This window comes from Sus scrofa, chromosome 16, assembly GCF_054392235.1.
Source record: "Sus scrofa isolate SSC_HxYL_T2T_F1_AM1 chromosome 16, Sscrofa_HxYL_maternal_Yorkshire_Landrace_v2.0, whole genome shotgun sequence".
Classification (NCBI taxonomy): Eukaryota; Metazoa; Chordata; class Mammalia; order Artiodactyla; family Suidae; genus Sus; species Sus scrofa.
The window spans coordinates 81,091,046-81,117,638 of record NC_139398.1 but is presented as its reverse complement, the minus strand read 5'-3'; the positions used below and the strand labels follow the sequence as shown (position 1 = coordinate 81,117,638).

General features: G+C 47.2%; 1 protein-coding gene across 20 annotated transcripts in view; it reads left to right on the top strand.

The window, feature by feature from the left end:
• The window catches only part of GALNT10 (polypeptide N-acetylgalactosaminyltransferase 10), a 308,233-nt gene that overhangs the window by 49,710 nt on the left and 231,930 nt on the right, over positions 1-26,593 (top strand). For 4 of the 20 annotated variants that reach the window (XM_085001908.1, XM_085001896.1, XM_085001898.1 and 1 more), the window contains exons 2-3: positions 184-338; positions 11,997-12,107. The exons of 3 other annotated variants lie outside the window; for them this stretch is intronic. Coding sequence is in view for 1 of the 17 variants with exons in the window: in XM_021076942.2 (XP_020932601.2) it covers positions 23,229-23,387 (159 nt within the window). In the remaining 16 variants the exon portion in view is untranslated. Of the gene's footprint in view, positions 1-183; positions 366-11,996; positions 12,108-23,093; positions 23,388-26,593 lie in introns of those variants that run through there. 13 more of the 20 variants (XM_021076943.2, XM_085001907.1, XM_021076944.2 and 10 more) reach the window with 5 other exon arrangements.

Sequence of the window (26,593 nt, the reverse complement as noted above, 5' to 3'; positions counted from 1 at the left end):
ATCCTGTGTGGGGATGGACAAGGGGGAGGGGAGGGGAGGGGTACAAGAGGCTGGAGACAGGGCCCTCCTTCCCAGAGGTTGAGGTGAGGTTCCCCCTGTTGGCACAGTTGAGTGGGGCATCCTGGAATGATCTTCCTCACCAGCTTCCCGTCCTAAGCACAAATGCATCCTTTCTATTCTCAGGCATGAGACCTGAACCCAGATCACCCTGGGAAAGGGAGCAGGGTGACACAGTGTGAACGAATAACAGAGCACTTCCTGAGATGAAAAAGAAGATGGAAAAGGAGATGGAATCTCAAGAAACTTTCATGGCCATAAACCCCGACTCCTGAGCTAAGGTTTGAGCCCTTGCCTATCTCTGTCAGGTATTTAACTGGCATTTTCTTGCACCCCTTCCTTGACAGTGGGCTCACTACTTCTGAGGGCAGCTGATTCGATTCTTGGGCAACTTTGACTCTTGGAAAAGTGCTTCAAATTGAACAGGAGTCTGTCTCTCAGTGGCTGCTCTTGGTCTGGCCTTTCAGTCCACTTTCCCAACCACACTGTTTCTCTAAGAGTTGCCTCTTGTCTGAGAATCAGCTGGGGAGCTCATTAAAATACAGATTCTTGGACCCAGCCCTGACCTGGTGAATCAGAATCTCTGAGGCAGGGACTTAGGAATCTGCATCAGTTTGTAAGATGAGGAGTTCCTGTTGCGGCTGAGCAGGTTAAGAACCCGACTAGTATCCATGGGGATGTAGGTTCAATCCCTGGCCTAGCTTATTGGGTTAAGGATCCGGCATTGCCGCAAGCTATGGCATAGGTCAAGGATGAGACATGCATCCGGCGTTGCTGTGGCTGTGGTGTAGGCTGGTGGCTGCAGCTCTGATTCAAACTCCAGCCCAGGAACTTCCCATGCTTCAGCTGTGGCTTTAAAAAGAAGAAAAAAATTTTAAGATAAGTTTTGTGGGCCCCTGAAATGAGTTGGGAGGGTGCCCACACACAAAGAATGTCCAAAGGGAAAGCCAGGAACTCAGAGGACCAACTTCTCCAACTTGTCAAACTCTGCCAAGGGTGGGGCTGAGTGGGGAGGAAGCCACATTAAATAGGGATGAATTAATCCAGGAAATCACAGATAACAGCTAGCGCTTACTAAGTACCCACCCTTACGAAAGGCTTTGCTAAATCCCTTGTGTGTGCACAGTTATCTCCATCTAACAAGCGAGAAAACTGAGGTTGAGAGAGGGGACTCATCTAGGGAAATACATCTAGGAAGTGACAGCGCTGAGGTTTGTCTGACTCTGCACCCCTGCCGACTGTCTGACGACTGGATGAGAACATCACGTCTACACCTCCCAGGTCCAAGCCTCTTCTGTTATCTCAATGAGCAAAGTTGTTTTCCTTTAATTGTGGAGCCTGTTTTCACCCTCTTTCCTAGGAGGAAAGAAATCTCTCCAGGTGATTTCAAGGAGCACCAGCCAGTCCCCAAGAAGGCAGGGCTATGTGGAGCTTCTGGTCCTGGGGGAACAGCACACACCCTCTGGGAGCAGTCTTGCTTGCATAGGCTGCTCACCTCACACTGTCATTCCTACGGTCAGGCCCACCCCTAACACTTGCAGAGCCTGAGCAAGGGTATAAATGGAGACCCACAGAGCACATGTCTGAAGATCTGGAAATTAGAAATTAAGGTAACAGGAGTTCCCGTTGTGACTCAGTGGAAATGAGTCTGACTAGCATCCATGAGGACTCAGGTTCGATCCCTGGCCTTTTTCAGTGGGTTAATGATCCAGTGTTGCGGTGAGCTGTAGGTGTTGGTCGAGGACTCAGCTCGGCTCGACTCGGCTCGGCTCAGCTAGGCTCTGGCGTTGCTGTGGCTGTGGTGTAGGCCAGCAGCTACAGCTCCAATTGGACCTCTAGCCTGGAAACCTCCATATGTATCAGGTGTGGCCCTAAAAAGACGAAAAAAAAAAAAAAGAGAGAGAGAGAGATAAAAGTAAATTAAGGTAAACTGTAAACAAACAAAAAATACCTGTTCTCTCTTCTTATTTTGACAAATATTCTTTCCTTGTGGTCTGGACAGCCAAGTTTGAATTTAGCATTTGAAGGAGCTTCTCTCTGGAGCTTGGCAATGTGGGGAGAGCTGGCCCCTTGCCCTGGCTCTGGGCACACCCCCTACCCCTTCCACCCTTGACTCTGCCTCCTACCCCAAAGGCTTCGAATAGGTGTGTAAGCATCACTGCCTGAACATCCCAGCTCTGTCCACGTGCTCTGCAAACAGCTGCACCTTGGCCCCCTTGGGCTGGGTGGAGTCATTTTGGGCAGCCTGCTTCAGTCATGGCCCGATCTGGCTCTTTCTGTCCCCCTGAATCAGTTTGCAACAGTAGCAAATCATGGGTGCTGAGACAGGAGAGGCATGCTGCTAATATTAGTATGCCAGTCAGCTGCCTGGGGGCCGCAGTCCCTGCTCTCAGCCTGGCACCAGGCCTGGAAGAGGGGCCTGGGGGCAGCTCCTCCCACAGCACATGAAGCACAGGGCAAGGAAATGAAGTCTTGAGCTATTGTTCCAGCCTGCAAACGAGAGATGGGGAGAAGGAGAGAGAAAAAGAGAATCTTATGCTTTAGGCGGGGACGGAGGTCACCTAGATCATGAGAGTGTGTCTGCTTACATCTTACCTGAAATTTGCTTATGAAATCTTTTTTAGTCTTTTTTTAATTGAAGTAGAGTTGATTTACTATGTTGTGTTAATTTTTGCTGCACAGCAAGGTGACTCATATATATATATATTTTTTTAAATATTCTTTTCCATTATAGTTTATCACAGGATACTGAATATAGTTCCCTGTGCCATACAGTAGTCCTTGTTGCTTATCCATCCTATATATAACAGCTTATAACTGCGAACCCCAACTGCCCACTCCATCCCTCCCCCAACCCCCTCCCCCTTGGCCTGCTTGTTAAATCTTCTGATCTTTGGATTTGAAAAAGCATGGGATGCACCTCCCTTGGGGATGATATCAGCTGCAGTCCTGCAGGTCTGTGATTATCAAAGCGTCCTCTGGACCAGCAGCAGCAGTTTCACCTGTTATCAGACATGCAGATTTTTGGGTCCCCCTCTGACCTATTGAATCAGACACTCTGGCGGGGCCTTGCGCTCTGTGCTTAACAAGCCCTCCTGATGATTCTGATTCTCACGGAAGGCTGGGAACCGCTGATGCAGGCCAGGCGGAGCCACTGTTGTTTCAGAGCAGAGTAGCGATCCACAAGAATCCTGCTCATCCCTCGGAATTCATCTAGCAAATATTTACTGAGAGCCAACACTGTGTTAGGTGCTGGGGATTCAAGATACAGTCTCTGCCCTCAGGTTGCTCGCAGTCAAACTCAGGAGCAGGCAAATCAACGGATCACTGCACAAGGAAGTAATGACTGCTAACAGGACAGGCGAAGGTGCTCTGGTGGAAGAGTGTCAGGTGACACTTCTCAGAGGCGGCTCTGTGGAAACTTGGAGAAGCAGGTATTGTCAGATGTAAAGCAGAGCACAGTCAGTGTTGCTGGCGACAAAGGCTCGCTCCTTTTTTTTTTTTTTGTCTTTTTGCCATTTCTAGGGCTGCTCCCTCGCCATATGCAGGTTCCCAGGCTAGGGGTTGAATCGGAGCTGTAGCCACCGGCCTACGCCAGAGCCACAGCAATGCGGGATCCTAGCTGCGTCTGCAACCTATACCACAGCTCACGGCAACACCGGATCTTTAACCCACTGAGCAAGGCCAGGGATCATACCCGCAACCTCATGGTTCCTAGTAGGATTTGTTAATCACTGAGCCACGATGAGAACTCCTGTTTTTTTTTTTTTTTTTTTTTTTTTTAAAGGCTTGCTCCTTGACCAAACTTTTGACAGACTCCTCTTAGCCCTCTTCCCAGCTGGGCCATGACCTTGGCCCCCATTCTATCTTTGGTCCACCCAACCCAGTCTTAGCCAAGAATCCTGCTAAGTCACCCCCTCACCCTTGAGATTTGATCAAATTCCTCATCCCTCACCCTTGATGTCTAAGCTGGTAGCCTAACTTTCGGGGGAATTCTGCTAGGCCAGTTTAGCAAGAATCCCCCCACCCTTGGAGCCTTCTCTTAGTAATTTTCCATCTCTCGAACCCTTCACTCTGTTTATTGTCTAAATTCCCAGCTATCTATTGCATCCTAAGTGGAGCTCAGCTCTCACTCCCGTTGCAATACCCCTACTGCAGGAATCCTGAATAAAGTCTTCTGTACCAGTTTAACAAGTGTCAGAATAAATTTTTCTTTAACACTGGACAGGGCAACAGTTGTGTAGAGACTCCGAGGAATGAAAGAACGTGGCCCAGTCTGTTCTGGCCCTTAGGATGTCCCGTATGTTAGAGCAGAGTGTGAGTGAGGTGAATAAGGACCAACATGGTGTGAGCCTGGGGAAATGAGCAGGGCTTTGGGAGGCTCTCCAAAAGGCGGGGGTTTGTCCTGAAGACAGTGGGATGCAGGGGGAAGTTTTAAGGAGAAGCGTAGCATGACTAGGCTTTCCCGCTGGAAAGATCTCTCTGGCAGGCTGCTTCACCGTGAATGGATTGGGGACCCCAAGCCTGGAGCCCCAAGAGGCCAGTGAGGAGACTGCTGTCCTTGAGTCAGAAACTCAAGCATTGGGGTTCCCGTCGTGGCTCAGCAGAAATGAACCCAGCCAGTATCCCTGGCCTCGCTTGGTGGGTTAAGGATCTAGCATTGCCATGAGCTGTGGTGTAGGTTGCAGACGCAGCTCAGATCTGGCATTGCTGTGGCTGTGGTGTAGGCTAGTGGCTATAGCCCTGATTAGACCCTGAGTCTGGGAACTTCCATATGCCGCAGGGGCGGTCCTAAAAGGCAAAAAAAAAAAAAAAGAAGGAAGGAAGGAACAAGAAAGAAACTCGAGCATTGTATGTTTAATAAGGTTCCCTGGCCAGTCAGCCGCAGCCAGGGCTGAGAATCACTGAGGTAGGAGGTGAAGAGACCAGGCTTGGTGACAGATTGACAGAGGAGGGCAGGCGTGATGGAGAGGAGGAATCCTGCGTGTGTGTTGGGGGAGGGGAGACGTCCCTCAGTCCGTGTGAGTCATCTCAGAGTCACTGCGTTTTCTGAAGGAAAATCACAATTCTGGACTAGCACGGTTATAACCTGAAAGCTCCATCCTCTCTTTCTAGGTGCAAAAGAGATGCGGGATTTTGAGGAGTTCCATAAATGAACCATTTGATTTAAGGGATTTAATGAAGACACATTCATTCAAGATTGCCTACTGAGTACCTGCTAGGTGCTGGGAATACAATAGTAAGCAGAGATGGTCCCTATCTAGTGGGCGAGGCTGATTTTATGTAAGAAATGACTCTAGTAAAAGTAAAATTACAGCTGTGCTAAGTGCTATGGAGGGAAAGTACTTACAGAATGTGTCATAAGGGATGTGTCCCAGCCTAGAGCATCTGGGAGTCTTCCCTATGATATGTCCTCTGCCCAAGGTACCAAGTATAAAAACTAGCTAGGCTCACAGTTCCCTTTGTGGCTCAGCAATAACAAACCCAACTGGTATCCATGAGGACATGGCCCTGCTCAGCGGGTAAAAGATCTGGTGTTGCCGTGAGTGTTGCTGTGACTGTGTGAAGGCCGGCAGCTGCTGGCCCCTTTTCTGGGAACTTCCATATGCTGTGGGTATGGCCCTAAAAAGACAAAAAAAAAAAAAAAAAAAAAAAAAAGGAAAGAGAAAAAGAAAAGAAAAAAAGACATAGCTAGGCTAAAAGGGAGGGTGCTACAGTCAGAAGGTGAGCATCAAAGGCCTTAGGGCAGGTGGCCTTTTCTTCACCTGTTGGGCTCTTCACAGGTATGCCCACATTCTGCAGTCTGTGGGAGAAGCCTCCCCAGGATGTATCCCTTTTCAGAAAGCCCACCGTGGAGCTGGTACTAGCAGAACACCTCATGCTTCCCATGAGGGGCAGATGGCCAGAGGCCTGTGTGAGTGCCGTGGTGGCTTCGCACAAGCTGGCAGAATAGAACCAGGTGTGTGAGCGGAGACAACCTTGCAGCAAGGAGGTCATCGCGATCTCCACTGGGAAGTGCTTCCTGACAGCTGCTCTGAAGCGATTCTTCTTCAATTTCCATTTTATAGCTCCTTGTTCCCTCCTCAGCAGGAGACTGTGTCTCCAAAGAAGTCAGGCTGACATCTCAGGCTGCAGTTATCATGTCCTTCCCCTAACTGAGATTTCCTGGTCATCTCCCACCTTTGGTGCTAAATTTCTCTGCTTTGACTCTATTCATAAATATTCATTAAGCACCTGCTGGGTGCTAAGGGAAATGGGAAAGGATAAGAAGAAAATTTGGATTGGCTTTTCCATCACCCAACTTGCAAGTGACCCCACAAGTCCATCAATAAATATTTGTAGAGTAGAAACAAGGGATTGAAGTTAATGAGTGTTATTTAAAGCCCCAAAGGTACCCACAGCAGAACTAAATATTGCAATGTGTCTGTCTAGGATTTGCAGGCAAAAGGCAAAGGGGATGAGGTAAATCCTCATCAGTCATACTAAGAAGTCAATAGATACTGTGTAGAGTTGATAAATCAAGGAGCCCAGGGAATAAAGCTTTAACAGGAACCACCAGAGGATGACTCAGAGCAGTCAAGTGTTGGAGTCCAATGTCGTGAGATGAAATTTCACTTCTATTGCTTACCTACTGTGTGACCTTGGTTATATCACTTAACTTCTCTACATCTTAGTTTTCCTACCTGTAAAATGTTAATGATGGTACCTACCTCACGGGGTTGTGGTGAGCATCCACAGAAACAACGTACATAAAAGGTTTAGCACAGGGCTTGGCACATGGCAAGCAGTCAGTAAATGTTATTATCCAGGGCTAAAAGTAAAAACAGTATAAAAAAGGTTGGTCTCTGGGGAATAGGATGGGGTTGGGGGGTGGGGGTGGATATTTAGGGAGAAGGCAGTTGCTATTATTATAAGTTCTCTGAACTATTTAATTTTGTGACCATATGCACATACCTCATTGCTGAAAATCAAATTTTAAGATATTCATACAAACTGGATGATTACTATTGAAAATGGATTTTCTAGCTTGAATATCTCCACTCTGGCCACATTCAAACTCCTCCCCCTTCCCCGCCTTATTTTGTTTCTTTTTTATATTATTTTATCTTTATTAGAGTGTGGTTGGTTTAAGTGTTGTGTCAGTTTCTCCCATACAGCATATCGACTCAATCATACATTTATATACATTTTTTTCTCATAATATCTTCCATCATATTCTATCCCAAGTGATTGGATAGAGTTCACTGTGCTGTACAGTAGGACCTCATTACTTATCCATTCTAAATGTAATAGTTTGCAACTACCAATTCCAAACTCCCCGTTCATCCCATTCCCTCTGCCTGCCCCCTCCTTGGCAACCACACGTCTGTTCTCTATGTCTGTGAGTCTGTTTCTGTTTTGTAGCTAAGTTCATTTGTGCCATATTTTAGATTCCACTTAAGTGATATCATATGGTATTTGTATTTCTGACTTACTTCACTTAGTATAGGAATCTCTAGTTGCATCCATCTTGTCGCAGATGGCATTATTTTTTTATGGCTGAGTAGTATTCCAGTGTATATGTGTACCACATCTTCTGATGGACACTTAGGTTGTCTCCATGTCTTGGCTCTTGTGAATAGTGCTGCTATGAACACAGGGGTGCATGAATTATAGAGTGTTTTTTTGAATTATAGTTTTGTCCAGATATATTCCCAGGAGAGGGATTGCTGGATTGCACAGTAGTTCTATATTTAGTTTTGCCCTGCCCCATTTTCACCCTCAGTTCCCTCACCCCACCCCTCCTTATTCCTTTGCTTTCTCTTTGTGTTGATTGTCACTCACTTGTAACTGCTCTCCATAGCACTTGGTGTCTTACTTTGCTGGAACTGCTATAACGAAATACCACAGAGAGGGTAGTTTAAATAGAGAAATTTATTTTCTTATAGCTCTGGAAGATAGAAGTCCAAGATCAAGATGTTGGTAGGCTTGGTTTTTGCTGAGGCCTCTCTCCTTGGCTTGCAGATGACCACCTTCTTGCTGTGCCTTCATGTGGCCATTCCTCTGTGCACCCATCCCTGGTGTCTCTTTGTATGTCCAGATTTTCTCTTCTTAGAAGGACACCAGTCACATTGCATTAGGGACCATTCTAAGGGCCTCATTTTAACTCAACAACCTCGTTAAAGGCCCCTTTCTCTAAATACTGATTCTGAAGTACTGGAGTGAGGGGGAGGCGGGTCAAGGGTTCAGTGTATTAATTTGGGGAGCATGCAGTTTAGCCTGTAATAGTGTCCTTGAGTCACTTGGCGCCCTTGGATGCAATGATGTTATGAGGCCCAAGATCAAATATCAGGCACATGTCTGGGGTAACGGTGTCACCTGGGCCTGCAAGCTGTGCATCTGCCATAAGGTGAGTGATCCCAGGGACTCTTAGAAATGTCCACATCCTTCTCCAAGACCTCTTTGCCTACTCAGATGTGTGACAGCTCACTACATGAGGGTCCTGGGATTCGAGGCACCAGGACTTCTCCTGGACTCTGCCCCTACTGTGTTGCGTGACTGTGGACAAGTCACTTCCCTTTCCCTTAATTCCCTCCTCATAATATGAAGTCATTTGTCCTAAGAGACTTGCATTCTAACTCCTGCTCCTTCTTCCTCCATCTTTTCACTCTAGGAACCTTGAGCTCTTGTTTTCCCACCTCGGAGATGGCGATGTGGATCCAGCTCCTCGAGCTGGGCTCCTCTGGCCCTCATGAGACAGGTGCACTCCCAGTCCCCCACTGCTTTGGGGTCTGGTGGTCTTGCCCAACAGCCAGCATCTGGTTTTCCTTCGGGGCAGGGGTGAGTGAGTAACCCAGGCCTAGACAATGAGACTCAGTCCTGGGATTTTTAGGGAAGCTATTGGGGAAAAAAGTCAGCTTCCCAAGCATTGCTAGCAGTCAGGATAATGTAAACCTGGGGCTACCAGAAGGCACCCTGTCACCTGAAGAGAGTAAGCTGCCTGAGGGCAAGGCAAAGAATATGTATAAAGAAGAAGCAGGAGTTCCCTTCGTGGCTCAGTGGAAGTGAATCTGACTAGGATCCATGAGGAGGTAGGTTCGATCCCTGGCCTTGTTCAGTGGGTTAAGGATCTGGTGTTGCCATGAGCCGTGGTGTAGGTCACAGACCGGCCTCGGATCTGGCATTCCTGTAGCTGTGGCATAGGCCAGTGGCTACAGCTCAGATACGACCCCTAGCCTGGGAACCACCATATACCGCAGGGGCGGCCCTAAAAAGCAAGAAGAAAAAAAGAAGAAGAAACAGAGTTGAGAATGTTTCTTAGGCTTGATGACATTCTTTAAACACCTGGATCTTGCTGTGCCTGAAGGCAAACTACCTTTGACATTTCAATTAAATAAGGCAGTAAATTTCTTTCCTTTTTATTTTTTTAAACATTTATTTTTATTGAAGTGTAGTTGATTTGCAATGTTGTATTAGTTTCAAGTGTACAGCAAAGTGATTCGGTTATATTCATGTAACTTAAAATAAGTTATATATATGTAAAACCTTTCACATATATATGTATGTTATTAAAAAGTACTGAATATAGTTCAGTACTTGTGTTATACAGTAGATCCTTGTTGTTTATCTAGTTTATTTATAGTAGTGTGTGTCTGCTAATCCCAAATTCCTAATTGACCCCTGTTTACCTTTCCCCTTCAGTAACCACAGGTTTGTTTTCTATGTCCTTGAGTCTGTTTCTGTTTTGTAAATAAGTTCACTTGTATAATAGTTTAGATTGCACTTATAAGTGAGTTCATATGATATGTCTTTCTCTGACTTACTCCACTTAGTATGATAATCTCTAGGTCCCTCCATGGTGCTACAAATGGCATTATTTCATTCTTTTTTATGGCTGAGTAGTATTCCATTATATGTATATATACCACATCTTTTTCCACTCATCTGTTGATGGATATTTTTGCTTCCATATTTGGGTTATTGTATATAGCACTGCGACAAACCTTGGAATGCAACTATCTTTTCAAATTTATAGAGTATTTATTTTTTCTGGATATATGCTCTTTCCTTCTTTTTCTCTTTATTTGTTTATTGCTCAAACCTTTTTTGAACTGATTTTCTGCCACTTTCTGAGGTCCTCCTTGTCTGCTTTTTTTTTTTTTTTTTAAAGGCACGTGGAAGTTCCCAGGCTAGGGGTCAAATCGGAGCTGCAACTGCTGGCCTATGCCACAGGTACGGTGATACCAGATCTAAGCTCTTTCTGAGACCTACACCATAGCTCACACAATGTGAGTTCTTTAACCAACTGAGTAAGGCCAGGGATTGAACCTGCATCCTCATGGATACTAGCTGGGTTTGCAACCCGCTGAGCCACAATGGGAACACTGGTCCTTTTTGTCTTTGAACGTTGTTTATCAAGAAAATCTTTCTCATATTCCTTCTTTTTTTCTTTCTTTTTTTGCTTTTTTAGGGCTGCACCTGTGGCATATGGAAGTTCCCAGGCTAGGGGTCAAATTGGAGCACTGGTCTATGCCACAGCCACAGTAACACGGGATCCGAGCTGCGTCTGCAACCTACACTACAGCTTATGGCAACACTGGATCCTCAACCCACCGAAGAAGGTCAAGGGTTGAACCTTCATCTTCATGGATACTAGTCAGATATTCCTTCTTTTTCTTAGCAAACTCCTACACATCCTTCAGGATCCACCCAAATGTCATCTCCCTTGTAACCTCTCCCATGAGTCCCTAAGAAGAATGAGAAGTTCCCTTCTCTGGGCTCTCATGGCAGCCTGTACATTCCTCCAATGAAACGCTTAACAATTTATATCACGTTTTTGCATGGTTGTCTGTTCAGGTCCCTGTGTTTAAATGCTTGTTCATCTTTGAACCCCCAGTGCCTGGATCAAGGACTAGCACAGAGTCTGCATTTGATGAATGAGGGAATAAATGAGTATATAAGCTGAATCCTTCTGCTGTGACATCAGCCCTCTTTTGGGTTGTTCAAAAGAAATAGAAACCAATTTGTCACTCTGATCTATGCAGATTAGTCACAATTTAATCAACTATAGGGTGGTGTGATATATTTACTAAGCTAAGTTAAGTGCTGCAAAAAAAAAAAGTCCAATTTTAATGCTGAATTGTCCGTGCTTTTATTTTTGTTTTTTTAAATGATTTTCATTTTTTCATTACAGTCAGTTTACAATGTTCTATCAGTTCTTTACTGTACAGCAAAGTGACCCAGTCACACACATATATATACTTTCCTTTTCTCATGTTACCCTCCATCATGCTCCATCACAGGTGACTAGATATAGTTCCCAGTGCTATACAGCAGGATCTCACTGCTTACCCACTTCAAAGGCAATAGTTTGCATTGTCCGTGCTTTTATACACCTACTGTCCCTCGCCTCTCATCTCTCTTGTACTTACATGAGAAGCCACATGGCATAGTAGACTAGGAGGCAGGGGACCTGGGTTCTAGTGTGCAGTTCCTCTAGGAATGTGTGGAGCTCATCTTCATTATGAAGGGGCTGGACCAAATCAGGAGCTGAAACCTCCAAGACCCACAGGGGCTATAGTGGTGACTTGGTCTCAGTGACCACTCAGCCCCAGCTTGTTAAGGCCATGTCTTGCAATTTTTAAAAGAAGTCGGGAGTGTACATTTTTCTAAAAAAATGCACACTTAAACATTTTTTTTTATAGACCTAGACTGTGAAGATTCAAATACCCTCATACATTGCTGATGGGAATGTAAAAAGATTCAAACCCGATGGTGGGGGATGTGGCAGTCTTTCAAAACTACAGATGCCTTTTCCCTTTGACCCAGCAAATCCTTCTTCTAGGAATTTCTCCTGAAGATTCACTTCCATACTCCAGAACAAGGGGGGCAAGAAGTTATTCACTATGACATTATTTTAATGGCCCCAAATTGAAAACAACTTCAAATTTCCTTTTCAGATTTGGGGACTGTTGAACTTTGTTTTTTCCATACATTGTGGAGTACTTTGCAATTGGAAAAAAGAATGGGACAATCTCGAAGTATTTATACGGCAAGATCTCCAAGACCAGGTACATGATAAAAGCAAAGTGCAGCACAGTGAATAGAAAAGTGCTCTTCAAACTCAAATCCTCCAGCTGAGGACAGAGAGCATTTGCAAAGCCCACTTCATTGGCTTTCTCCTAGCTCTCTCTGAAGCTGGGGGTATGGGGTGTGTGTGTGTGTGTGTGTGTGTGTGTGTGTGTGTGTGTGTGTATGTATGTGTGTGTGTGTGTGTGTGCGCACTTCTCACAGTAAGGGACAAGGACCTGTAGACCTCCTACGGGGACAAGTGCTACCCAGAAGGCATTTTCCAAAATCCCATTAGAATGGCCTAGGGGAGTCACGTTGGTGTAACTTTGCAGAAAGCCTGTTGTGCTGGATTCTAATATCAATTCTGTCCTCAGCAGCCCAGAAGACCTTTCTCCTTCCTCCCACCAAATGCAATTGTAATTTGTATGTTCATTTTTTACAATGCTTTTTCTGCCACTAGATTGTGAGCCTTAGGAGACCATGATTGATCTATTTGCCCACCACTCAATCTCTAGTACTTGTCATAGTGCCTGGCATGTAGTAGGTTCTTAATAAATATCTACTGAATGAATGACTAAATGACTAAATGGGTGATGGACATGAAGAACTGAGCATAGTGCCCAGGCCTGGTGTCATTTTCAATTACAGGTGGTAGAAGTTTACTTAATGTTGGGATGGGGTGATTACTAGTTGTATGACTTTAGGCAGATTGATAAAATTTCCAAGCCTTGGTTTTCTCATCTGAATAATGGATGCAGTAATACCTATTCTCAGGTGTTGTTGTGGGTAATTTTTTTTTTCTTTTTTACGGTCACACCTGTGGCATATGGAAGTTCTTGGGCTAGGGGGTTTGAATCGGAGCTGCAGTTGAGGCCTACACCACAGGCACCGCAACACCAGATCTGAGCTGTATCTGTAAATTGTGCCACAGCTTGCAGCACTCTGTAAGCCACTGAGTGAGGCCAAGGATCGAACCTGCATCCTTACAGAGACAACATCAGGTCCTTAACCTGCTGAGCCACAACGGGAACTCCTGGTTGTTGGGTACTGATGAGATAACACAGGCAAATCCCTCAGTGTATGGTTTGGCACATAAACAGTAAGTAGAGGTTATTACTAGAGGGAAATAGCATAAAAGAAATAACCCGAAGAATCAAGTAAATAAATCCCTTGATTGATGTTGAGGTGCAAAAATTGCACAAAGAGACTCTCTGCACCTTCTCCTGTCCTCAGAAGTAGGGCAGCCATCCATTCTTCAGGAAGTGCTGGTTGAACAGATACTACATGCTGGGCACCATGCCAGCAGCAAAAAATGAGTAATTAATGAGTATGAATTTCTTTCTGGGGTGATGAAAACGTTCTAGAGCTGATTGTGGTTACACACAGCTCTGTGAATATACTAAAATCCATTGACTTGGACACTTGATGTGGGTGAATGTATTGAATGGCGTATGAATTATATCTCAATAAAGCTATTAAAAAAGAAAAGAGAAGTTCCCACCATGGCTCTGCGGAAACGAATCTGGCTAGTATCCATGAGGACACAGGTTCAATCCCTGGCCTTGCTCAGTGCCAGGATCCGCCGTTGCTGTGAGCTGTGGTGTAGGTCGCAGATGTGGCTTGTATCCCACATCGCTGGGGCTGTGTGTAGGCCAGCAGCTACAGCTCCAGTTTGACCCCTAGCCTGGGAACCTGCCGTGGGTGTGGCCCTAAAAAGACCAAAAAAAGAAAGAAAGAGTAGACCTGAGTCTACTCCTTCCTACATGGGCAAGTCACTGCGCCTCTCTGCTTCAGTATTCTCTGGAAAATGGGAATAATGATCAAACCTACCTCAGAGGATTTTTGGTGATGATTAAAAGGAATAATGTTTGTAAAGTGTTAACTTAGAGCTTGGTTTGTAACAAAATCTCCATCAAAGTTAGCTAACAGCATCCTGTCATCTTTATTCATATGTAAATGCTAAAATAGAAACTACACAAATGGGATGGGCTCTTAGAGCTACTGGCTGGGAGGAGGAAGGAGTCAGGCAGGAGGTGAGGAGGAGGCGAGGACATCAAGCTGGCTAAGAGTTTATCCACGCAAAAAGTGTACAGGGCAGCCCTGGAAGAGGGATCAGCATGAGCAAGGGCATGGAGGCCAGAAGCCACAGGATTAAGGTAAGCAGTTACGAGCAGTTTAGCACAGACTGCAAGGCCAATCCTTGAACTTTACTGTGAATACAATGGGAAGACCACCAGCAGGAAGCAACATGGCAAGTCTATGTACCAGAATAGTCACTGTGGTGGTGGGAAGATAGATTCTGATAGGTTCAGGACTCAAGTGGTAGAGGAGTTACGAGACTACTGCAACAATTCAAATGAGATGATAAAGGCTTTAACTTGGACTCTGAATCTAGAGTATCAAGGCCAAGGCTCCTTAGATCATAAGGGACAGAGACTCGCTTATGACGTCAAGGAAAGGGTATACAGCGGGAAACCCCATAGACACCGTAGGGCAGGGATCTGGAACTAGAAAACCAAGAGTCAAGGCAGTTATCCTTCATAATTGTCTCTCTCGGCATCTCTGTTCCTTGCATCTCTGGTCCATTGTGTTTTCAACTAGAGCACTTCTTGTTGTTTGTGATGGTATCCCCTTTCCAGTAACTTCTCATTGTTTGTCCCGAGAAGAATCTCCACCCTGATGCTACCTGAACTTCCACTTTTAGGACCCACAGCCAGCTGCCTTCTCCATTCTCTGCCACTTGATTCCAATTTCTGAGACCTAATCTGAGTGGCTCTGCTCATCCTTTTGATCTAGGTCAGGCAAGCATAGGCCAAGGGTTTGTGGTAGCTGAGGGTGGAGCCAGTCCACAATGTAAAGAATTTGGTCAATTGAGGTAGCAGAGTTCTGATCAGGGATTCTTCTTGCCAGCACCTGCAATACGCTTCATATAGTAGGCCTGGGGGGAAGGAATAGATTTAAAATTTATTAGGCAATAAAATTAGCATTATTAGATAATTGTTTGAATGTGGGAGGTGAGCTGGAGTGGAGGCCAGGATGACATCAGGGGTTGGCTTGGGTAACTAGGAGATTTTTCAGCTCCTTTCCTCTGTGTGGGTGCCGTTCTCAGGTTCTCGGGAAGCTTCTCCCCTTGATTCAGGTAGGGTCCCAGCAGAAAATGCATGGTTTTCCTACTGTGGGAAATGTGAGACGCATTTACTAAGAGGCCCATGGGACAGGGTATAGGGTAACAGCCAAGGACCGTGTAGTACCCTGGGGCTAGAAACAGTGGTATGCTGTCCTGAAGGGTAGGGGAAGGCACTTCTCAGAATCCTGAGAGGGATTCTCAGAATCAAGAGAGCCTGACAGGAGCTGTGGCCTTTAGTAGTGGCTACAGCCAGCCTGTGGCATCAGCCCAGTAAGGAAGCTGGGAGAAGAAACATCCTGACCTGGCTCTTCTGCCTCCCTTCGGTATCCTGCCCTGGCTCCCCAAGGGCTAACTCCAACAGGAAGACAGAGCAAGGAAGCCCACTGATGCATCCTATAGCACCTCTCTGGGGCCAGGAGGGACAAAGATAAGATGTCCAATCCACTCCTCATGGTGGATCTGGAAGGGACCACTGCTTCCTAAACCAACCAAAACCCAAAAACCTCCACAAAATTCATAGCGATTGTTCTACTTTGCCTTGGGTAGGTCAGGTGTCCATGCCTGGACCAATCACGTAGGGGGAGTAAATAGCATCACTTTCTGATTGGCTAAGCCAGAAGCTGAGGGTGGAGTCAGCTCTGATCCAGCCTCCCAGCTGAGGTGCAGGAAGGTAAACCCTCAAAGGATACCAGAGTGTTGTCAACTGACCGGATGAAAAGGACGGATGATCACCGATGCCCATGGCAGGACTCATGGAGGACTTTTGAGCAGGGGTGGGAGGTAGGGGTTGCGGGTACGGAGTGTTGTTGTTCCTGTTGGACCTATACGGGAAGAGACTGTGGTGAGCCCAGCTGGAGCTGCGCCCCCTCCAGGCCTCAGTTTCCTAGCAAGGAGGAATCTTTTAATATTCTGTGGCTCTAGCGCTTACCGGCCAGTCGTTAACCAACAAATTTAGCCTCTCATCAAGAGTGCAGACCCTTTGTCTCCAGTAAGGACCACCAAGCCTTGCTTTCTGAAATCATTCCTTTCAGGTAGACCTAGAAGAGACCTCTTCGGACCCACTTAAGTTTGCTGGAAGGTGCCACCTAGTGGAACATCCGATGACATGCCGCTTAGGCCAAAGGAAACCTAGAAGGGTTTTAGAGCTTGAAAGTTATGGAGGAGTAGTTTGCTTACACTTGGCTGCACCTAGGAATGGCTGAGTCCTACCCCTAGAGGTTCTGACTTAATTGGTCTAGGGTGCAGGGTGGGCCTCTAGAGTTTTAAAAGGTCCCCAGGTGATTCCAAAGTTAAGAGCAGTTGAAGTGAAGACCACTGAGTTATAGTGTATCCAAGTTTATTTCACATAAGTGCCCACAGATGATGTCATTTCTCCAAGAGCCTTAAACTTCTAGGAAGCCCCTTGCCCCTGCACCCCACCACCTCTTTATTTGTACTTTGTACAATGTTCTTCCTTTATGGAAAATGAAAAGTAATTGAACAGGAATCACTCATTTCCCAAACCCTGATACACACACACGCACACACACAAGCATTTTAATGGCAGAAACAGAAGGAGGATGGCTTCCTCTACATTTGACATTTGAATCTGACCCTTCTGACTAATAGTCTGAATTATACCCACCCCGTGATGTAGTATATTTGCTCTTTGAAATGTACGACCTTCTCTGTTTGCTCTTTCAAAATGTATCCTACTTGAGGCACCTTCCACAATCACTGTCTTGATTCAATAACATTCCTTTATGGTTGGCAGGATTGGTTTAATTGGCATCTCAGTGTGGAAATGACAAAGTAGACTCCAAGAGAGAAGCAATTTTCTGTCTAGAGGTCATTTTGAATAGGCATCCTGCAAACCCTTTCTTTTTATTCAGACTCGGAGCTGAAATGCCGCTACGTACACACACCGGACTGAACCACCAGAATAGTGTTCCATGTCTGACTGCCCTCCTCCCATCCTACCTTGCAAGACTGAGTCCCAGAATTTTAGAACTAAAAAAGACCTCAACAAGCATCTGGTTTAACTACTTTAATATGACCATATTCTTTTTTTATCTAGACATCTTTAATTCTTGCTAATGCATACACTCTTGGATCCATTCATGATAAATATGATGCTCAGAGAATTTGAGTGGCCAGTCTGAAGCTGCACAGGAAGGTGGGAGCAAAGTCTGGACTGATGTGGGCTTATCAGAGCCATGCAGGGAAATTTCAGCTCCAGAACTTGTGTCCTTTTGCTTTATATTTAGAATTGTGACCCTTGTTAAATGACCAGCCTGGTAGACCCAGCAGTTTGGGTCAAAGACTCGAGTGTTAATGAGTTTCTTGAGTGCAGATTTTAAGGAGGTTGATTAATTAATCGATTCATTCATTCACTTCCCAAGTGTTTGTTGAGAACCTGTTGGGGGCCAGGTACTATTCTAGGCATTGAGGATATGCTGTACTAGGCATTGAGCAAAACAAACAAACAGAAACAACATGATCTCTGTCCTCATGGGGCTAATAGTCCAGTGGTGGAGACATAGCAAACAATCACCCCGTAAGCAGAAACACTCTGACTTAAGGGAAGCCGTTGCCAAGAGGTCGCATAATTAGGGAGCTTAGTTTTTCTGAGAGTGTTTGACGAGCTCCAAGGAGAGGAGGAGCAAGAAGTCTTTAGGTTTGCCGCATGCACAGACGTCCAACACCCATAGCCTCTTGGATTTTGCTTAGAGTCAAGCAGAGCTCTCTCTCTCACCAGCTTGGGAATTATGTCATTACAGAGTCATTATTATCTGCATTTAGCTTATGAGGAAATTGAGGCTCAGAATAGCTAAGGGGCTTGGCCAAGGTTAATGATGTTAGAGGTTGACTGATTATCAGACCAACACCTCCTGACTTGCTGATCTGTTCCACTTTCACACCCCTCAGTGCAGGCCTAGGCCATACCAGCCTGAGGGTACAGACCTTGGCAAATGGGATCAGCCTTACTCTGAAAGCCAAGGTGAGGCCATCTAGTAGGAAGGGCTCTCATATCCTCATCAGAAAGTCTGATGGCTTTCCTGTCCTGTTGCCTCTCTTCTAGCTGAGCCTTCTTGCGGAAGGCTGTCCTGGCGGGATCCTGAAAGATCTGCAGGTAACTGATGACAAAAGGGACAACTGAAGAGTGAGTGAGAAAATAAGCAGATCATTTAAAAAAGGAAAAGAGGAGGTCCCTTGTTGTGGCTCACTGGTTAACGAACCTGACTAGGATCCATGAGGATGCATGAGGTTTTGATCCCTCGCCTTGCTCAGTGAGTTAAGGATCTGGCGTTGCTGTGAACTGTGGTATAGGTCGCAGATGTGGCTCCGATTCTGCATGGCTGTGGCTGGTGTATGCCAGCAGGTACAGCTCCAATTTGACCCTTAACCTGGGAACTTCCATATCCTCGGGGGCAACCTGAAGAAGACAAAAAAAAAAAAAAAAAAAAAAAAAAAGGAAAAGAGTAAAGTAAAGGAAGTACAGTTGGGAAAGTGGGGGAAGAGAGAAGATGCTCATCAAGTGTGTGTGTTAAACCTTTTCTATGTGCCACGCACGTATGTTCCAGGATATGGAGACAGAGTAAGAATGAGCAGATGAGGTCTCTGCCCCCTGCCGGTGACAATCCATTTGGAGGGGCTAAAAAAAGAGTCAACAAGCAAATACATAGATCTATGGCCGAGAGGGATATGCACTATGAAGAAAACACAGCAAGAGGTCAAGTACAGAGGAGAACACTTCTAGTATGCTGTCAGGGAGAGTCTCTGGGAGGAGGGGAAGTTTAAGCTGAAACCTGAAAGCTAGGAGGGAGCAACACTGGGGGAAGTTGGGGGAAACAATATTCCTGGCAGAGACAAGGGCTAACGTAAAGGCCTGGGGTTGGAATGTCCTGACGGTTTCAAGGACCAGGACGAAGGTGGGGCTGGCTGGTTTGGAGTGAGTGACAAGGAGCGCGATTGATGAGATTGGAGAGGCTCGGGCCAGAGATGGAGGTTTTTGCCATGCAGCTGATACCCTGTCCATCCCTCATTGATGTTCTCTGGGTGCTGGACTTTTATTTTACCCATAGCCACTAGTCACACTGGACCAACGTCTGCAGTAAGTGCTTTATGTACATGGTCTTATTTAATGCCCACAATGGGCCTAGGAGGGCTCACTCTGAAAACATTTCTTGATCACTTTCAGTTGATGTCCAGATTAGTTTTCCCAGGAAAACAGCCAGAGCGCATGTGCTGCTCACACATCTCCAATGGTGTTGTCTCGGTGAGAGGAATAAAGCCCTAAGAGGATCTCCCCAACCCCAGGGCCCATGCCTGGCGCATCCCGCATTGTGATCAAAGCGCCCTGGGATTAAAGCTGGGTTCGTTGGCTAGTTTCTATTGAGAGCTGACCCAGCTGGTGTGCAGCTTTGATCAACAAGTCACTCAGGTGAAACATAAGAAAAAGCTCAAATCCAATTTTGTGCAGAATCCTCATGGGAGCTGAGATGGGTAGGCAGGAGACACTGAAGATTTTCCCATACATGACTTCAGCGGCTGTACTTCCCTCTAGCAGTAATTATTCAGTACCTACTGTGTTCCAGGCCTGGAAGAAGCCACAGTTTAGCTTTATGTGATTGAGCAGAGTATGAGCTGAAATCCATGTGCCCTGGCTCCACCAGCTCTGCTTTGGCCCAGGGGGAGGTGGGCACTCTCTTTGCAAATTCTTCCACCTAGAAGGATTGGTTTTCTAATTCACAAAAAGAGAAGTATGTGCTAGTAGAGGATGAAAAATTACAAAGTTCCTCCTTGCTTGGAGCTCACATTGTAGAGAGGGGAACCAAAAATGATACCTGTTCTAAAGAAGATCAAGCAAGAGGAGATAACGGAGGCATTCTTTGATATTTTAGATCAGCTGGTGAGGGAGGCTCTCTCTAAGGAACATTTGACTTGGTTCCTGAATGACGGGCGGGAGAGAACTGTGCAGCCATTTAGAGGAGGAGATTCAGTGGCAGAGCCAATTTGCAAAGGCCCTGAGATCATTATTAACTTGGTGTATTTGAAGAATTGTAGCAAGAAGACCAGTGTAACTGGATGAGAAGGAGAGAGGGCAAAAATCTAGAAGTTGGGTCAGATCATAGAGGCCCTCACAGGCTGTGCTAAGGATACTCTGAGCTTATTCTAACTTGAAGGGAAGTCCTAGGTGGATTCCCAGGAGCAGAGTGAGCCTCGGTTTGTAAAAGGATCACTCTAGCTACTGTTTCTGGCACTGCGCTTGGTGCTGTGGAGGTGCATAAAAGTGTTGCAACACTGTCTTTCCCTCTAGGAACTTCCACTTTTGTCAAAGAGATAGGATGGAAATCCACTAGCACATCAACTGCAGTATAAAAAAACCAGGGGGCTATTCAGAACAGTATTATTCACCATAGCCAAAAAGGTGAAAGTAATCCAAAATGTCCCTTTGTGGTTGAACAGATAAACAAAATGTGGTACATGCATACAATGGAATATTATTCAGTCTTAAAAAGAGGTGCAATTCTGACACATACTACAACAGGGGTAAATCTTGCAAACATTGTTGTGTGAAGTAAGCTAGACGCAAAGGACAAATATGTATGATTCCACTTAGAAGGAGTACCTCTAATGGTCAGCTTCTTAACAACAGAAAGTAGAATGGTGAGTATTTACCAGGGACTGAGGGAGAGGGGGAATTGGGGAGTTAAGTGTTCCATGGGTACAGAGTTTCAGGTTGGGATAATGAAAAAGTTCTGGAGTTGGATAATGGTGATGGTTGCACAACAATGGGAATGTACTTCATGCCACCGAATGTTTAAAATGGTAAATTTTGTTATGCATATTTTACCACGAAACATTTTTTTAAAAAAAGGTATAGGGCTAGGATCTAGGGATGGTAGAGTGGGCATTCTAGGCAGAGGTGATATCAAGAGCAAGCCCTGGAGGCAGGAATGTGTGTGTGCTCTGAGGCACTGCATGAAGGCCAGTGGGCGGGGGCACAGCGGAGATGCTAAAGGGTGAGGATTGTTCATCTATGGCCTTGTAGGATCTTGTGGTTTCTTATGGGAATCCAGTGGAAGATGGGAAGCCATGGAGGGATTCGAGCAGAGGAGTGATGCTCTCTGATCTTTGCTAAACCAGGATCATTCTGGCTGCCGCTTTTCTTGAACCTGAATTTCACTTGCAAACAAGGATAAGAAAAGCACTTATTACCTCATTAAAAGAAGGTAATGCTTGTCAAGGGTTTAGCATGGTGCCTGGTGTACAGTAAACATTTCAATAGAAGGTAAGCACGACCATGACAAATCCAAGACAGCAGCCCCCCTGAGGAGGAGTTTTGGAGGACTTCATGGAGGAGGTGGCAGTTCAACTAGACATGGAAGTGGACAAGGTTACCCCCCACATAGATGGAGATGAGGAGAGGGCTTTCTAGGTGAAAGGAACCGCATCATCAACAGCACATAAAGGAAAACAGCCTTTATGCAACTGGTCAGGGCAGAGCAGAGGGAAGAGAATATTTGATCAGCTCTAGCAGGTCACAGAGAGGAGTGTGGCCTCTATAGAGCCTTAGGCTATGACGTTTTGGAGTTTTTGTAGCAGATGTCAAGGTCCGAGCTGATTTCAGAAAACTGAGTCCCCGTGGCCTGCAGCTGGAAGAACTGGGAGGCAGGAGTCACCAGGACTCTGAGCCAAGGCTGGGGCGGAGGGAGGAAGCTGGGCCGGAGACTTAGAAAATCAAGAGGACACAAGTGTAGTTGACCAAAAAGGAAGGCAACCAAAAGGGTGAATGTGTCTCAGCATCAGACAGGAAGCAATTAAGTGAAGAGCACTGAGGAGCCACAGGCGTCACCTTCGGGAGTCAGGCTCCCCGGCCGCTGGCCACAGCTCCCTGCGCCTAGGCGGCCGACTTCCTCAGAGCCCTTACTACGATTATAGACACATTCGCTCGCCTAATGTGATTATGCGTTTAATGTTTCAGATCCCAGACGTCAAGGCTCGAGTTTGTTTTCACTTCCTCCTGGTGCCTGACACAGTTTGCTTAGAAGCTGAACGGGAGATAGGAACTGACAAGAGGTTTCGAAAAAGTGCTCGGTGAGCTGAGTGCCTAGAAGCACTCGTAGGACTGGAGGGCATTCCAACTCCAAGGAGGCTGGACTTGCGTAAGAAAAGGTCCCGCAGTCTGCAGGGACAACAGACGGGTAGCCGGTGCAAACCGCACTCCCCACTTTACACAGGGCGTTCACACGTACAGCCAGGACCTCAGAGGGAAGAAAACTACGACAGTAACGCGCGCGTGCAGCGCAGCTGTGGCCCCACTTCCCGCCTGGGAATGCCGAGGCCCGGGGTGCAAGGGAGGTCCGCGGGTCCTGTGGCCGAGCTTAGAGGGGTGGGAAGCCACAGCCCTGGGGGCTGCAGGCGCTGAGCATCCGGCGGGACTCCAGCACACTCTGCTTATCCCATGGGAGCCCAAAAACTCCCGACTGGAGTCCGGAGCCGAGGTGGCCGGCGGGACTTTGGGGTCCGCGCAAGCGGGTCCCGGCGCGGACCAGTTAGCGCCCAACTCGCCAACTCCCGGACTTTCGCAAAGCTCCCGCGGGCGGGGGAGCAGCGGAGGAGCGGGCCGCACCATTGCGGTCCAAGAGGGGGGAGCGGTCCCCAGAGGGGCCCGCTGCGTCCGGGCGGAGCACGAAGGGCCGTGAGAAGGCCGGGGCCCATAGTGCACCATGCTCTGCCACCGATACCCAGGAGGCCAGGGCAGAGCGCGCGGCTCGGCGGGACTCGTGGGCGTGGGTGTTGGTGGCGACCTCCCCGCGGCGGCGGCGCGGTGGCTGAGCCCGGCTCCCTGGCCGGCGAGCGGCGGAAGTGCCGCGGAGTTGGAGCGGGGCCGGCGCCGCGGCCGCTTCTTCTCGCCGAGCTGCTGCCGCCGCCGGGCGGACGGGCGGACGCGCGGAGCTGTGGGCGGCGCGGCGGGGCCGGCGGGGCGCGGCGGGGCTGACCGGCCCCGATGAGGCGGAAGGAGAAGCGGCTTCTGCAGGCGGTGGCGCTGGTGCTGGCGGCCCTGGTCCTTCTGCCCAACGTGGGGCTCTGGGCGCTGTACCGCGAGCGGCAGCCCGACGGCACCCCCGGGGGAGCCGGGGCAGCGGTGGCCCCGGCGGCTGGACAGGTGAGTCCCTCAGCTGCCATGGAGTTGGGAGCACGCTCTCCTCGAAATCACTTTAATCTTCGGTTCCTTTTTCTGTCGTCGCCTGTCTGTCTCCTCAGAGTCAGCGCCAGAGAAGCCTCTGTTCTTCCCATTTTTTTGGATGGGAAAACCGAGGCTCAGAGGAAGACCGGGATTTGTCCACGGCCCTGCGCCATTTAGAAACCGAACCAGAACTAGAAACCAGGACTTCTGAAGCCCAGTCTGGTGCTTTCTTTCTTACCATAGGTTACCATCCTCCTTGGTGTCCCCTCACCTTTTCCACCCTCCCTCTCTCTTGGAGAATCCGGTCAGCATCCGTGTATCCCAGGATGACTCTTCTTTCTGGAGATGCCAGTCCTTCTGTTTGGTGTCCAGGTCTTTTTTTCTCTTTTCCCCTCACCTGCTGATCCTGGTGTTACCTACTCAGGCCAGCCCCTTTCCTGTTTACCCCTCTGCCCTAAGAGACACCTGGACCTCCCCTCCTCTTCACGTTTGTTCAGCCTCCTTCCTTCCCAGCTTTATTTCTTCCGCAGACCCTGTGGTTTCCTTGGAGGATGCAAAGATCATGCTTGGAGCTTCAGGACCTGGGGGCTGAGGGTGGTTGTGCTCTGTCTTTGAGGGGCCAGCTGCCTTTGGCTGTCTGAGAATCCAGAAGTGGGGGCTGTGGCGGAAGGAACCCCAAATTTCCCAGGGGCTGTTTGTGGCCAGTTCCCTGAGGATGGAACATGCAGCCCCTGTCCCTTCTCAGAGTACGAAGACCCCTACTGAACTTGTCAGGGTTGATCAGGTGTGGTGTTTCTTGCTGCCAAGACTTGCTCTTGATTGTTTTTGTCTCCTCTAAACTCACCCATGTATGTGTGTGACGAGTACATGTAGACTGATAGCCAAGCCTCTATCAGATCCCTCCTGCTCCCAGCTCCTGGCTCAGGTAGTGCCAGTGAGAGTATATATGTTTGGGTTCTTTCACATAGTGGGACATTTCAGGTTTTCTTGTGAGATTTATTCAGTCCCATGGGAAGTGCATAATTTGCGCATCAGGGTTGAACTTGACTGATGGTTGGCAGGACAAGAGAAGAGGCTGACTTTGGATGGTTTTCCTTTCTCTCCGGAAAGGAATCAGAATCAGGCTGCTGTCTGGAGGAGTCTGGCTTCTTGAGTACAGAGGGCTCTTTGCTACAGGGCTGACCAATTTACGTGCAACCTGTCACTCCAGCATTTGTTGCAAACCATTCTGAAGGGCCTGGTTGATCTTTCTGGTAGATCTTACTCTTTGGAAGCTAAGGCCCCAACTCCTTTCCTAACCCCCTGTCAAACCCTGCCAGCTGACTTAGACCCCTCTTCCTTAAATTCTATATCCAGATTGGTTTTTACTTCATGAAATCTCTTTTTTTCTGTTCCTACCCTGCACCAGCATTAGGGACAGGATGTCAGGGTTCTGTCCTCAGCTTTACTGTTAACTTGCTGTGTGTGTCCTTGATCACCTCCCATCTCCTCTCAGCCTCCGTTTCTCCATCTGTAAAATGTGGTTATTGGCCGAGCCTTCTGTGATACCATCATTTAGTCAACGTGGAGGATACTGGCCACTTCTCTTTCCTTTCCTGAGGCAGGAGTCCCTTGTGACATCCCTTAGCAGTGGGGGTCTGTACTGGACGCAGCCCCACATCAAGGGGGCTGTATCCTGCCCAAGAGCAAACTCTCCTTTGGAATAGCTGTAGCCAGTTCTAAAATAGCCCTGACATCCTCCTTCTGCCTGGAGAAAGCCCTCGTATTTCATTTGCTGTGGATGCCAGAGACGACCTGATTTCCATTTTCTATAGACCCAGATGTGTAGAGAGAAGGTCAAGGTTAACTGCCAGTTTGGCCTGAGCTTTCAAAGTAAATTATTCACTTGTGCAAGAGGGGATTGATGGAGTAAGGCAGCCTTTGGGGCAGAGAGAGAGGGGAGCAACAGCTGGGCGCTGCTCCGAGCCCTTCACTGAAATGGACAGAGAAGCTCATCTGGGAAGGTCTAGTTCTTGTTCATTTCTTTTTCTCTGGAATATCATGAAAGCAAAAAGGAGGAAGTAGTGGTAAAGGGGCTTGGTGATAGTGGTAGGGGGTGTCAGCTGATGATCCTTGCTTTAAAATAAAAATCTGAGGCTTCTGGGAGCAACAGAGTGGAGCTGTTTCCCCAACGATTTGCTCTTGTAGATGCTATAGGATTCAGCATTCATCTGCTGCCTTTCAGGAACACTCTGCCAAATTTCCACACAGCTCCTTTTTGTTTCACTCTCCTGCAGATGCACAGCACCAGGCTTGGCCCCCGGTCCTTGTTTGAATGTCAGCTGGCCTCGAGGGAGGAGGCTGACTTCTCAAAGCGCTGGTGTTCCGTCCCTCATCCCAGTGCACTGGGACGTGCACATCAGGCTGCGATCTGGGGACTCTGGCATCTCGAGCACACAGAGCTGCAGTCGACCCGGCTGACCAGTTCTGAGCTCAGCTTGTCATTCTTGTAATTGTAGAGAATTATCCCAGAGCTCCTCATTGATCTTTTGAGTAGAAATAACTGCAGAGGCTCTGGGGGGACGTCAGATGACAGGACTTTATCCAAATGAAAACTATATTCCTTGTGGGTTTGAGAGAAGTTTCCTTGTGGCTTTGAGAGAAGGGTAGCATACTTGCTGTTTGAGTAGTCCTTTAACTCCTTGATTTCTCCACTGGACTAAAGAATATAGGATTTCAAATTCAGAACCTAAGTCTTTGTAATTCACGCTAGCTCATCCTGGTTGTACCGCTGGAGCTGGGTCAGGCAGCTGATTTGTAAAGGACACATAATGCATCTAGGATTTGAGCACTCATCTGGTCAGACAGCTGGCTTCTTGGAAAGTCGCAAAACCAAGTAAGAAAAGCCAATCTTGAAGCCATCTTCATTTTAATTCGGGGGGTGCCGCTCATTCCTGGTCCCAATCCGCTTAACATCTTGGTTTAATTCTGTGGTCTGTTTCATATTCTAGGCTCGGGAACAGGCTGTTAAAAACCTGTGCTAAAGAAACGTGATGCAGTCCCTCCCAATTTCTGAGCCATAATCTCTCGTGAAAAATGACTTCATTGGATAATAGCAAGTGTGGAAATAGAAATTGGTGGGATAATGGAATACCAATGACTTTTATTTTCAAATGTCAATAGTTTTTCTCACTGTGTCAGACCTG